This window comes from Hippocampus zosterae, chromosome 16 (assembly GCF_025434085.1).
Source record: "Hippocampus zosterae strain Florida chromosome 16, ASM2543408v3, whole genome shotgun sequence".
In the NCBI taxonomy this organism is placed as follows: Eukaryota; Metazoa; Chordata; class Actinopteri; order Syngnathiformes; family Syngnathidae; genus Hippocampus; species Hippocampus zosterae.
In genome coordinates, this window is record NC_067466.1 from 18,160,198 (window position 1) to 18,173,289 (window position 13,092).

Here is a 13,092-nt window from a genome sequence, read left to right on the forward strand (position 1 = left end):
TGGCGATGACAGCGTCGTGCCTCCCGCGGAGCAGCTGACAGTCGAGTTATTTTAGATTAAGCCAAACGTATTCTTTTGTCCCCTGACTGTGATGTAATCATAGTCAACATGTCAACACGGTTGTGTACAGGGAGAGAATTTTAGCTTTGGTTTGTCATCACTAGAGATGAAAAGAGCAGGCCAAAGTCTGCAATGACCGTCAGGAGGGTTTCAGTGCTCACAGAGAGACTCACTTCACAGTATCGTATTGTATTTATTGAGGATTCTATGGGCCTTTAAAATAAAATGACTTCATTCAACATAGCTGCCATTTGTCTAGCTGTAATCTCGCTTTGTTTTCATGAACAATAACAAAGGAGCCCCGCGGTCTTCATTTAGGATTAATAAAGTCATACACTTGGCACACGTGCCTCAGTGCGTCTTTGATCCCAAGTGGCTGAGTTTGCATTTCGAGGCTCAAATAAAGCTAGGATGCGTTATCTTGGATCAATCTCAAGCGACACGACTCCTCCATCTGAATATAATTCTACCACATAAATGTGGGCTGAACAGTTCTGTTCGAACCGACTGTGAAGTAGGTCACTTTAGTTTAACTCCTGAATGATTAACACTGTGGAACCAAAGGGGGGGGGGGGGGGGGAACCTAAAACACAACTCCTGTGACGAGGCAGGCTCAGAAGAAAACTACATTATCAACCGTGAATATTTATCAACCAGCTGTGCAGGCCCTGGGTGATATTCAGTTAGTGCTATTCCATTGAGGACCGACACAAACTTGGAAGAGGGCACTCTTGGTGACATGAGTAATAATAAGAACGGTCATACTTGCATGCAGCTTCAGATGTGCGCATTCGGTTTGCATTTAACCGTCCAAACCAGAGGAAAGAAAGGATCATCGCTCAGAAATAGTGATGGCCCCTGCTGGGTTTGTGTGAATCAAAACAAAAGTGAGATGCAAGACTGGGCTTGGCAAGGCAAGGCTAATTAATAATCCATGACAGGACAGGAAACATCACAGCCAAGACTCGGATATCAACTATTAATCGGCCAGGAGAATATATCCCAACCGAGGCTTGTTGTGTTCGGAAAAACTGAAACAAACGCCGGAATGCGTCAAACAAAACTGCTGGAAATGCTTTTATTTTGACGCTCAAACCCGGACGTAGGGAGACATTCGTAGGCAGGGTCGCTCTCCATGCTGACGTCTTCTCCTCTCTCCCCTCCTCGACGCGCTTTTAATCGAGCCCGGTAAGTGTCGGCCCCTGTCGAGAGGCGGGGGGAGCGACGTCGACGCCAACTGTGCCGACGAACGAGCGACTGTCAGTAGCTGTCGCAGTCTGGCTCATCTGCGGCAGAAAATCCGAGAACGCCCGACGCCGCACCCCCCCTCCTCCTAAACCTATTCCCCCACGCTTTAACACAATCAGAAAATGGACGAAAAGGTGTTTACGAAGGAGCTAGATCAATGGATCGAGCAGCTGAACGAATGCAAACAGCTCACGGAGGGGCAAGTGAAGAATTTGTGCGAAAAGGTCAGTTATTTGTCATGACACCCCCCGTGTTAGTTCACTCCGTTACGGACGTCTTTTCGCTCATCGCCGCCTGCTTGTCTTACACACACATACACACGTTCTTAAAATGGCGTCTTGGATTTATATTTCACCGGCCTACCCAGGCGACGTGCCTCGGCGGGTGGCTTCAAGAGCCCCGTCGGATGGCCGGCGTGTTGGGGGGTGTGTGCGCGTCTATGAGCGTCCTTTCGCGAGGGACCCGGATCTCTTCCGTCCGCCAGATGTGACCTCGAAGGACCGCTGTGGTTCGACCGCACTCCTGGATGTTATGTGGAGTGAAAGGCGGACACGCATTCGGGTTTTTATTTTATTTTTTTCATTGCTACATTTTTGCATTCAGGTTTTGTCGAATCCTCCGATTTCAGATACTCATGCCTATGAGCAAGCCATTCCGCCCCACTGTGACGACACAGTGGGACTAATGAACAGAAACAGCCCGATACGGTTTCTCAGATAACTTTGACAGCGAGGCAGGATGAGGTTCCGGACGGGAAAGAGACCCTTTCAATCTACCTGAAGTGCTGGAATGTCAAAGTCAAAAGAGTAAACAGAGCTGAGGGAAATTAGAGGCACCTTTGGCTTTGGGGATGGACAAATGCCACACATCACCGCACAACGGTGGTTTAGAAATATAATTTGGTGGCTTGCCGATGAAATGCTGCGCACTTGAATCTCAGGGATTGAAGTGTAGGCAAGTCGTGCGTCTTTACTCTAAAACACAACTAACAAGCGGCAAACTACGTCCCTTCAACGCTTTCCGTCATCATCCCTTTGAACTCCCTTCTTCCCTTTAAGCGACAGGGTCCTGATGAATGTCTCTGCTTTGAGGGTCATCATAAAATGATTTCACCCCCCCACCCCACTTGTATTATTCATTCATTCATTCATTCATCTTCCGAGCCGCTTGATCCTCACTAGGGTCGCGGGGGGTGCTGGAGCCTATCCCAGCTGTCTCCGGGCAGTAGGCGGGGGACACCCTGAATCGGTTGCCAGCCAATCGCAGGGCACACAGAGACGAACAACCATCCATCCTGACACTCACACCTAGGGACAATTTAGAGTGTTCAATCAGCCTGCCATGCATATTTTTGGAATGTGGGAGGAAACCGGAGCACCCGGAGAAAACCCACGCAGGCCCGGGGAGGACATGCAAGCTCCACACAGGGAGGCCGGAGCTGGAATCGAACCCGGTACCTCTGCACTGTGAAGCCGACGTGCTAACCACTGGACTACCGGGCCGCCTCCACTTGTATTAATGCTTAATAATATCCATCCAACAAAAACGAACAGGAAGTTGACCATTTTGGTTTGCCGTTACCATTTTTAATTGTGTTTGATGATTTTGTTTAAAGTTTGTCGTCCTGGGGAAACGCTACATTTAATTTGCCCATCACACATTCTCTTATAGTCGCTTGTATTTTTTTTTTTGGAAGTGCCTTTAAAATAAATCATAAATTGGCGTGTATATTACACATTTATTTTTGAATTCCTGTCTGGATTGATCTGCTCTCGCTTGGTTACTTGGCATCCTGCAGAGTTGTTTACGCTGCAGCGCGGCTTTGACCTTTTAAACGCCGGCTTGTTGCTGAAGCAGCAACTTGAAGTTACGGGGCTGTTAAGTCATTGATAGTCATGATGTTGAGCTTCCATTTTGCATTGACCACACTCGAGGAACAGGCCCGACGGTTCTGCTGACCTTGGTTCCGAACTACAGCTTGACCGCCATCAGCACCCCTCGTGAACACCATTGTCGGTGCACGCTATGTCAATTTGACGCGGTGCCCTCCCAGCTGTAAGAAAAATAAATAAATAGTGGGAGGATTCGATTGATCCATGTTGAAGCCTTTTTGTTGCCGGAAAAAGATGAGGAGCGTGACTCGGGAGAATGCAGTGAATCATGAGCAAAAGGCTGTTTTGGGATTTATGGAGGACGTCGAGGAGGAGGAGGAGGAGGATGGGAACGAGAGCTTTTATTTCAGCCTCGTTGTGTTGTAGAGACGGTATCGTTTTGAAAGCATCCAATCATTTTCCGATCCGCTTAACCTCACAAGGTTCGCGGGGGGTGCTAGAGCCTATGCCAGCGGTCTTCGGGAAGTAGGCCCTAGGGACAATTTAGAGTGTTCAATCAGCCTGCCATGCATGTTTTGGGAATGTGGGAGGGAACCGGAGTACCCAGAGAAAACCCACGCAGGCTTGGGGGAGACCCAACTCCAGACAGGAAGGCCGGAGCCGGGATCGAACCCACGACCTCTGTGCTGTGAGGTCGATGTGCAATCTTGAAAGCAATTTTGGCGAATGAAGATCACAAAAAAAAAAATACACATTTCTTTCAGGCCTAATTGCTCGCCTCGCTGCCTAAACGGGCGGTGGGGGTGGATTTTGCTGCATTTCGAATCAAACTTAATAGACTTGATCACCGCAGGCGAAATTAACAGCAATGATGATTGGATGGTTCAACGTGGAGCTGCCAAACTTGGTATGATGCTAACATGAGCACTACTTTGACGGACGGATTTTTGAAACAGATTTCCACGTGCTGACACGTTTCACTCGGCCCGCATGTGAACATGAAAAGGATTAGCCGCTGCTTTTGTTCTGACTTTTTGTTGGGAATTCCTCGAGGGAAAATGCGTGTTTTTTAAAAATATTTTCTGCTACCTGTTGGCATATGTGGAGCTTTCCCCATAACATTTGTAGCCCATAAATCTCTAATCTACCTCAATTTGATTTGTCCCTGTGGACCCACTCGTTCCGTCCCGTGTTGCCGGGGCAACCGCTGGGAATGCTTTCCCTCGACACGCGATGAGCTCATCGAAGGTGTGCCCGCATGTCATGTTTTCGACGTATTCCACAGGACCAGTTTTGGCACCGTGACGCAACCGTTTGGTGTTCTGTTGATGCCTGACGCTATTTCCACACTTGTTTAATCATAGCAGGCAAAAAGCAAACCACAATAGCCGACGCAAGGGTTAATTCAGAGACATCACGACGCACGGCGGTCAAAACCAGCTGACTGCGCTGCTTTCTTCCCCTCAACCTCAAAGGGCCATCGGGCGACAGCTTTGAGTGAAGTCATCCTCTGCGGTTGTAAAGCTGAACTCGCCCCGGCTCGTTCTGACGCGAGGACCTTTGGTCACGTAAAAGTGCCTTTAATGGGATTGTGTTTGTGGACGGGAAAAGTGCTGACTTCGGCGCAACACTTAAGCGTTTTATTTTTTTTTAAAGGGTTAAAATGGATGGTACGTCCAATTCCAAGGCGACCTTTGATGCCATTTTTTATAATACGGCCTAAACGTCAGCTCTGCCCACATTAGACGGCTTAGGGTATAAAAACACACCCAAAAAAAATTATATCACAAAAGTAGGGGTAAGTTCCTGGACTATTGCTCTACTTTTTTTATCAACTGATAACTTCAGAAGCGATGAGATAATATTTTCTCTATCGCCGCATGTTAGCATGGGTATGTGTGTGTCAAATTTAGTTCAACAACGTGCACGGCTCTCCCATCTGCCCTGGCGACGGACCAACTCGAGCACTTTGTCGACATCAATTCGATGTTGACCTATTTGGACAAACTCTCTTTTCCACAAACCTGATGAATTTAGCGAACTACTACGCAGCGACCTCATTTTTGTCATGAATGGTCTCGCTCGAATAGTTGTTGATTTATCCTCTTTTTAGATGCGCAATGAATATTTCAAAAGACAAACAGTTGGCAAAAAGCGCCTGTGACAGTGGTGGCTTTTGGTTTTGAAAGCTCGGTCGCTTGAATGATCCTCCCGACTTGTCCTGCTGGACTAATATGAGGTGCGCCATCCAAAAAGTGAATCAAAATTGATTTTACAGAAACAAAGGACACGCACACTTGAATTTCGACGGAGATGCCGCAGCTATGATGTCCTACCGGCTTGCGCATTGAATAAAGATGCAGACCTCCGCGCAAAAAAAGCACAACGATCCACCCGACTCGTCATAGTTGGGGAAAACCCATGATGTGCTAGATTATGCGCTTCTATCCTTTAGGTGGCGCTAGAGCGTGCTTCTAAAATAGCTTCCAACTTCTTAACTTGGAGCAGTTACGCTACGAGGCCATCGGTTTAGTCGCCAACTGCCCCGCGACAAAGTAACTTTTCAAGCGTGTCGATTTATTTAGGCCAAGGAGATCCTAACCAAGGAGTCCAACGTGCAGGAGGTGCGATGCCCCGTGACGGTGTGCGGCGACGTTCACGGCCAGTTCCATGACCTCATGGAGCTGTTCAAGATCGGCGGCAGATCTCCCGACACAAACTACCTGTTCATGGGCGACTACGTGGACCGGGGTTACTACTCCGTAGAGACGGTCACTTTACTTGTAGCACTTAAGGTAGCCTTTTGTGTAATACTTTGGTCAGTGTATTTATTGATTTGTATTTGTCGGTGTTGGTAGGATGTTCTAAACCTGCTAGTTGACTAGGTTCGTTTCCGGGAGCGCATCACCATCCTGCGTGGCAACCACGAGAGCAGACAAATCACGCAAGTGTACGGTTTCTACGACGAGTGTCTGCGCAAGTACGGCAACGCCAACGTGTGGAAGTACTTCACTGACCTCTTCGATTATCTTCCGCTCACCGCCTTGGTCGACTCTCAGGTGAATTAGTGGGAGGGATCCGTTCGTTCATGCTGAGGAGGGGGAGAAAAAAAAAAGAAGGAGAAATGATTCTCAAAAAACGGATGCTTTTCCAGATTTTTTGTCTTCATGGTGGTTTGTCACCATCCATTGACACACTGGACCATATCAGGGCGCTGGATCGCTTACAGGAAGTGCCTCATGAGGTAAAAATTGAATATATACTATCTTGTATTCATTCCGGCCCCCTAAAAAATATTTTTACATCTCTTAGGGTCCCATGTGCGACCTGCTGTGGTCGGACCCCGACGACCGCGGCGGATGGGGCATCTCCCCGCGGGGGGCCGGCTACACTTTCGGCCAGGACATCTCGGAGACGTTCAACCACGCCAACCGCCTCACGCTGGTCTCCCGCGCCCACCAGCTGGTCATGGAGGCGAGTCTAGAAATGCCAATCTTGCCAGCTCCTGGAGACTGGACTACAAATGATCACATTAGCGCGGACACTAACCGTACACTCGTGTTTGCTACCAGGGCTACAACTGGTGCCACGAAAGGAACGTGGTGACGATATTCAGCGCTCCCAATTACTGCTATCGCTGTGGCAACCAAGCGGCCATCATGGAGCTGGACGACACCCTCAAATACTCCTTGTAAGTGTTGTGAACGCGTCCTCCAAAACCTCTCTTTTTTAAAATGATGAATACTTTCCGCCCCCAACTAGCTTGCAGTTTGACCCGGCACCTCGCAGAGGGGAGCCCCACGTCACCCGCCGCACCCCAGACTACTTCCTGTAACCGGCTTTGAAAGTCCACCCCTCTTGTACATTCAAGTCCAGTGTTGCCATATAATGGAAGAAACAGCAGCAGCAGCAGCAGCACACATTGTACATTCACACAAAGACCTATTTAAGCATTTAGCAAGAAATGTGTGTGTGTGTGTGTATGTGTGCGCACGTGTGTGTCTGTGGACAGACCAAACTGTGTGCCATAAATCGACACATCATGGGTTGTTGAGGAATTCCGCGCCCAGAAAAAAAATAAATCGATCAATCAAGTTTACTCGATGCTTAGGACTGACAGAGAAAATTCAGTATATCAACACACATTTACAAACATATATTGTGAAGATGGGAAGATCAGTTTGCACTTTTGTAAATCGTAAGAAATGTAACATAAAATGATGAAGAGAATATTTACATTTTGTTTTCTTTTTATTACAAAAAAAAAATGTCCCGGAAACAAGAAGGTTTTACATGAGGTGTCTTGTCGAATGCGTGATGGTATGCATGTGTGTGTAAAGATCATCAACGCACTGAACCACAAGCTTGTATTAACAGACGTGAACAATAATAATAAAGGTGGCTCCTTCATGACATGGCAGTTTAATTCGGCAACATTTGTGGGATATTTCATCATGGTATTCATGTTTGTTTGACCTCTGAACAATTTGAAAATATTTTAGTGTATTTTGTTGAACTTGAGCAGAAATGGGCGTCACAGCAAAGTAGAACTGTGTCACCTCTCTCAGCCAATCAGCAGAAAACAAACTATAATTCAAGTTTACATCAAATATGATGTATGAAAGATTTATCGTTCAAGTGGGGCGGTAGGATTATTTTGTGTTAATGTAGTTGTTTCAATTTGAGCCAAAATGAACGCCACATACCAAGTAGAACTCCCATGAGTTTTCCAAGTCAAGCTGAAGAAGAAGTACCGGTAACCAACTTAATAGGGGAATATGTTAAAAATAAAGACAAAAAATATTGAAGATTAACAAAATGTAATTCAATGAGCGAGTTAATTTAGAGCATAGTCTGTCACTTAATTTGAGTGAAAAATGTGGTGATGCTGCACCTGAAGGCCGCCTTCTTCCAGCCAATTAGGGAAATAAAGCTTGTAATTGTGTTTAAAATACCAAAGTCCCGTATAAAGTATAATTTTTTGTCGTCTATTTTTTTTAACCTTTTGTGACTCTAGTTTAAATAAAATTTGCACCTGTCATGGAGCTGAGAAAATGGTCATCAAAATATTGGAAATGATTCACTACAGTTCTTAATTATTAGAAACTAATTTTGATCCGGTTAAAGTTAATTTGTGTTTTACAAATAAGATAGCACAGGCCTTATGCGCCAAAGATCCACTAAAATGCATTCCGGAACACAAGTTCACACTCAAATTTGTTGCCACACGGAATCTATTCACGAACCCTCATCGTAAACATACTTAACCTTTTCTTCATAATTTTATTATTAATTACTTTATACTTTATACTTTAGGGGGAATAGTAAATGTCCTAGTTAAAATAATTTAAAAAAACAAACATAATTCATGAACATTTGTTAAAATAATTAAAAATAAATAAACAAACACCCCCGACCTGCGATTGGCCCCTCCCCTCTCCCGTGTAACTGACAAAGCCAGCGCCATAGCTGCACACACACTTGAACGTCTACGACTCCTCCATTTTCCTCCAATAACTGACAACAGAGGACAAATTCCACCCGCGGGTTTGGAATAAACACATTCGCGGTATGTTTTAAGTTTCATCTCGGAAGCCGGACACGATCAGGGCTCGGCTTTCGTCTGTTTTTCGTCTCTGTTCGCGTCCTACTTTACGGGTTGCGAAGAGGCCCTTCGTGACTTAGCTTGGCAACGTTAGCTTATCCTAGCGGCTGTATTGATGACATTTACGGATAGGGCCCCTCTATAGTAAGTAGCATAATTGTGACAAAAATGGAGATCCTTATCTTCATATTTAAGTCGAGTTTAATGTGTCAAAGCGGCACAAAAGCCGGCACGCGGGAATCATCGGCGACGCAGGATGCTAAACTGTTGTTTTCAGCCAGGCGTTTATCGTTGATATTCTTCAGCGAGAATGCCGTTAATTAAACGTTAAATTTTACTCAAGTTGGAGGCTTGTTGTACTCAAAGGATTTTTTGTCTGCTAATTTTAACTGGAAAAAAAACCTTGTACCAATCACACGTTGGAAAGAAATACCTTTACATGAGTTTACGGTGCTGTGAAAAAAGTATTTGCCCCCTTCCTGATTTCCTTGTTCTTTGCATATTTATCACACAGAGACTACCCAAGGAAATATAAAATGCAGTTTCTAAATGATGATTTCATTTACCAAGGTTTGAAAAAATTAAAACCCATCTAGATCTATGGGAATACGTTTCCAAGTAACCATGACTTAACGACAGTTTTGGGAAAGCGGCGTTCAATTTCACAGGCAACACTCTTGGACCACATTTGTTGAATCAATAAATCCCATAAATAGAATCTGTCAGAGTGAAGTAGGCACAAGATCAAGAACCAAACGCATCATGCCACGATCCAAAGAAATTACAGAAAAGGTTATTGAAATCCATCACTCCGGAAAAGGTTGCAAAGCCATTTCCAAGACTCTGGGGCTCCAGTGAACCACTATCAGAGCCATTATCCACAAACGGAGAAAACTGGGAACAGTGGCAAAACTTCCCAGGAGTGGCCGACCAGCTAAAATTACTCCAAGGGTGCGCCAACGACTCATCCCAGCGATTGCAAAAGAACCTAGAACATCCAAAGAACTCTAGACCTCGCTGGCCTCCAAGTACTTTTTCACGGCACACTATGCGATTAATTGTTGCTGTTGCTAATAGTTTTTTTGTCCCACACAAATATTAACGTTGATACGATTCTGAGGTGGCTTTGTTTGTTTCAGGAAATGCCGACAATAAAGTTACAGAGCTCGGATGGAGAAATCTTTGAGGTGGATGTGGAAATCGCCAAACAGTCTGTTACCATCAAAACCATGTTAGAAGGTCAGCCCCCCCAGCATTTATTTCCACTTTTGACTATCGTTGAAATGACAGTGGAGGAGTGTGACATGTTAACGTCACTTGCGGGTTGACAGATTTGGGGATGGATGACGAAGGAGATGACGATCCGGTGCCACTCCCAAACGTCAACGCGGCCATTCTTAAGAAGGTAATGTGTCAAGACCATGATTTTTTTTTTCAAATGTAATATAAATTGCGCTGTTTGTATACTGAATATTTTTTAAATCTTAACGTGTGCATGTCAGGTGATCCAGTGGTGCACCCACCACAAGGATGATCCCCCTCCCCCCGAGGACGACGAGAACAAGGAGAAAAGGACGGACGACATCCCTGTGTGGGACCAGGAGTTCCTCAAAGTGGACCAAGGGACCCTGTTCGAACTTATTTTGGTAAGCGTCAGCAGCCAGGGTGATAGGTGACTGGACAGCGGCTTTCTCATTGGTCGCTCTGCATGTGTACAAAGTCGCAGAAGAGCTGCTGGCAAATGACACCGCCCACCAAGTGAAACATGAACATGCTTGTTTACAAATGTCCAAAATTATCACCTCGGGGCTCCAATAATAAAAGTGTCGCCATTCTGTTGGGCAAGTATCAAGTTACCCGCCACCCCCTCCCAAAAAAAGTAGGTCTTGATTTGTATTTTTTTTTTTCCTACAAGAAAAAAACATTTACTTTCAGCTCAAAAGAAAATCTGTAGAATGAAGAAAATTGACTGCTGAAAAAGTGAAAGGAGATAACGTTCTTTTTTTCTCATATTTTGAAAAAAAATGAGAGTTCTGACTTTCAGATAAAATAATAAAACTGTCACAGAGTAGCATGCACACCTCCACCAAAGCCAAATAACCATCTAATAATCAACTTCCAGAGCTGTTCCTAATATTTTACTCTCTGTCCCCCCTAACCTCTCCCCCAATTGCGTCAGGCGGCCAATTACTTGGACATCAAGGGTCTGCTGGACGTGACGTGCAAGACTGTGGCCAACATGATTAAAGGCAAAACCCCCGAGGAGATCCGCAAGACCTTCAACATCAAGAACGACTTCACGGAGGAGGAGGAGGCCCAGGTAAGCCAACACACTCGCACATTCACTTTACAAAGGAGTTTGGGATTTTGGCCTGATCACAAAAAAAATATTGCCAATGCTTGCAAATTAAACATTTATGGATTGTATTTGTCGCCCCCTGCAGGTGCGCAAAGAGAACCAGTGGTGCGAAGAGAAGTAGAGCATCTGGCCAAAACTACTCAAACACACAGAATGGAAATGTGTCCGCTTTATTGCTTGCACTGGTCTTGTTCATACTTTGTTAATATTGACTATATAGCTTACTTCTGTACGGTTCAGTCGAGTACACTTCCTCCCCAGTTCTCCACTTCCAAACTGTGTACAAAATACTAGCATGACATGTTTAACACGTGTGTCATTATTTAAATAAGCCCCCCCCTTTCTTTCCTTGTGTCGTCAGTCGTCTATAAAGTCATTTTTGATGACTCCCCATGTGTTGGTTTCAGTTTGTTTTTTATAGACATGATTGTCGCCTGTTAGGTTGGTCTTTACATGAAAAGGGGCGTGGGAAGGGGAAGTGATCAAAGGTTTTTAAGGTGGGTTTCAACATGTGCACCAGTGATGAAAGAAGGAAATAAAATGTTTGGAAAAAGAGTTTGGTGATGTTTTTGTCTTCCAGTCGTTCAAATTTCATGGATTCTCATACGAGTACATGATCAATGGCAGGGGCTACCCTTTATTTCCTTTTAACGCAGGAAAATGTCAATGACAACTAGACTAATTTAAATAAAATTGCATTCAAAAAATGGATTTGCATTTTAACATTTACTTTTTCAAAATTCATTTTGTGTAATTTTTCTTTCATTTTGTGTATGCTGTATGTAGAAGTAACGAAAAACTCACTTCAAAATCAAGACATTTTCCATTCATTCATTCATTCATTCATCTTCCGATCCGCTTGATCCTCACTAGGGTCGCGGGGGATGCTGGAGCCTATCCCAGCTGTCTTCGGGCAGTAGGCGGGGGACACCTTGAATCGGTTGCCAGCCAATCGCAGGGCACACAGAAACGAACAACCATCCACGCTCACACTCACACCTAAGGACAATTTAGAGTGTTCAATCAGCCTGCCATGCATATTTTTGGAATGTGGGAGGAAACCGGAGCACCCGGAGAGAACCCACGCAAGCCCGGGGAGAACATGCAAACTCCACACAGGGAGGCCGGAGCTGGAATCGAACCCGGTACCTCTGCACTGTGAAGCCCACGCGCTAACCACTGGACTACCGGGCCGCCCGACATTTTCCATAATCCAATGAAATTATATAATTTATTATATTAATCCAATAATTAAAATGTCACCACGGAATACAAATGTATATGTATAAAACGTAAATATTCAGTACAATTCTGTTAATGTCAGGCCACAAGTATCAGTCAAGGAAGATGCAGAAGATGACGGGAGAATAAAGACAAAAAAGGGCTATATTTAAATACGTGATTGCTCCCAATCATTTGAATGTAACCCCCGCGGAATGTACACCGTTCATAAATATTTTTACCACAAGCTTCACTATTTTATTCACATATACACAAGAAATTATATTTATATATTATACTGTATCTACTGCATTTGTCACAGTTGACAGAAATCGATTTTTCGCCTGTGTGAAAGCTTCCGTTTGATTGGCTGCAATTTGCGACATCACCACATCGTGCAACCAAGATAGTTTTTTTTTAATCGCAACAAAAGCAATTTGCTGAGACACGGCATGACACTTATTTTACACACATATGAATAATATATACGTAAGTTTTGTTGTAATTGAGTGCTTTAGTTTTACGTGAAGTCAGAGTTCACCTGTTTCCTGGGTTTCGTCACGTGACACTCGCAAGCTGAGACAGCGTTGATGTCCAATTCAGTCGACAGCAGGTGGAAGTGATATGGCCGCGCCCTGAGATGATAAAAACATATGAATTCTTCTGCTTAATCCATATTACACAATGGCAAAATTAATCAGAACACCGTGTTTTGACTAGTGGGGTCACAGTGTACTCAAAAACAGATATAATACAACAAATGAAAC

At 44.7% G+C, this 13,092-nt stretch overlaps 3 protein-coding genes across 4 annotated transcripts in view; all 3 read left to right on the plus strand.

Annotated features, from left to right (window-relative positions):
• LOC127588577 (transcriptional coactivator YAP1-like) overlaps positions 1–13,092 on the plus strand; it is a 147,207-nt gene that overhangs the window by 101,913 nt on the left and 32,202 nt on the right. The window lies entirely within an intron of this gene.
• On the plus strand, positions 1,190–7,553 carry ppp2cab (protein phosphatase 2 catalytic subunit alpha b). 2 transcript variants are annotated; one of them, XM_052047373.1, is made up of 8 exons: positions 1,190–1,532; positions 4,616–4,714; positions 5,726–5,935; positions 6,026–6,199; positions 6,295–6,384; positions 6,453–6,614; positions 6,713–6,831; positions 6,903–7,553. In XM_052047373.1, the coding sequence occupies exons 1-8, from the start codon at positions 1,431–1,433 to the stop codon at positions 6,973–6,975; spliced, it is 1,029 nt and encodes a 342-aa protein (XP_051903333.1). In that variant the 5' UTR covers positions 1,190–1,430; the 3' UTR covers positions 6,976–7,553. The 2 variants fall into 2 exon arrangements, with proteins under 2 accessions (XP_051903333.1, XP_051903334.1); XM_052047374.1 differs by lacking the exon at positions 4,616–4,714 and having other exon boundaries at positions 1,194–1,532.
• Positions 8,549–11,657, plus strand: skp1 (S-phase kinase-associated protein 1). The gene is made up of 6 exons (XM_052047381.1): positions 8,549–8,709; positions 9,885–9,984; positions 10,077–10,150; positions 10,248–10,391; positions 10,925–11,065; positions 11,190–11,657. The coding sequence occupies exons 2-6, from the start codon at positions 9,888–9,890 to the stop codon at positions 11,223–11,225; spliced, it is 492 nt and encodes a 163-aa protein (XP_051903341.1). The 5' UTR covers positions 8,549–8,709; positions 9,885–9,887; the 3' UTR covers positions 11,226–11,657.

What these genes read in the sequence shown, in the direction of transcription:
- ppp2cab (XM_052047373.1), top strand. Translation starts at nt 1,431, where the DNA reads ATGGACGAAAAGGTGTTTACGAAGGAGCTAGATCAATGGATCGAGCAG. An exon ending in CCGCCTTGGTCGACTCTCAG is followed by an intron (nt 6,200 to 6,294) that starts GTGAATTAGTGG and finishes ATGCTTTTCCAG; the next exon opens with ATTTTTTGTCTTCATGGTGG. An exon ending in GACACCCTCAAATACTCCTT is followed by an intron (nt 6,832 to 6,902) that starts GTAAGTGTTGTG and finishes GCCCCCAACTAG; the next exon opens with CTTGCAGTTTGACCCGGCAC.
- skp1 (XM_052047381.1), top strand. Translation starts at nt 9,888, where the DNA reads ATGCCGACAATAAAGTTACAGAGCTCGGATGGAGAAATCTTTGAGGTG. An exon ending in CATCAAAACCATGTTAGAAG is followed by an intron (nt 9,985 to 10,076) that starts GTCAGCCCCCCC and finishes GCGGGTTGACAG; the next exon opens with ATTTGGGGATGGATGACGAA. An exon ending in CCCTGTTCGAACTTATTTTG is followed by an intron (nt 10,392 to 10,924) that starts GTAAGCGTCAGC and finishes CAATTGCGTCAG; the next exon opens with GCGGCCAATTACTTGGACAT.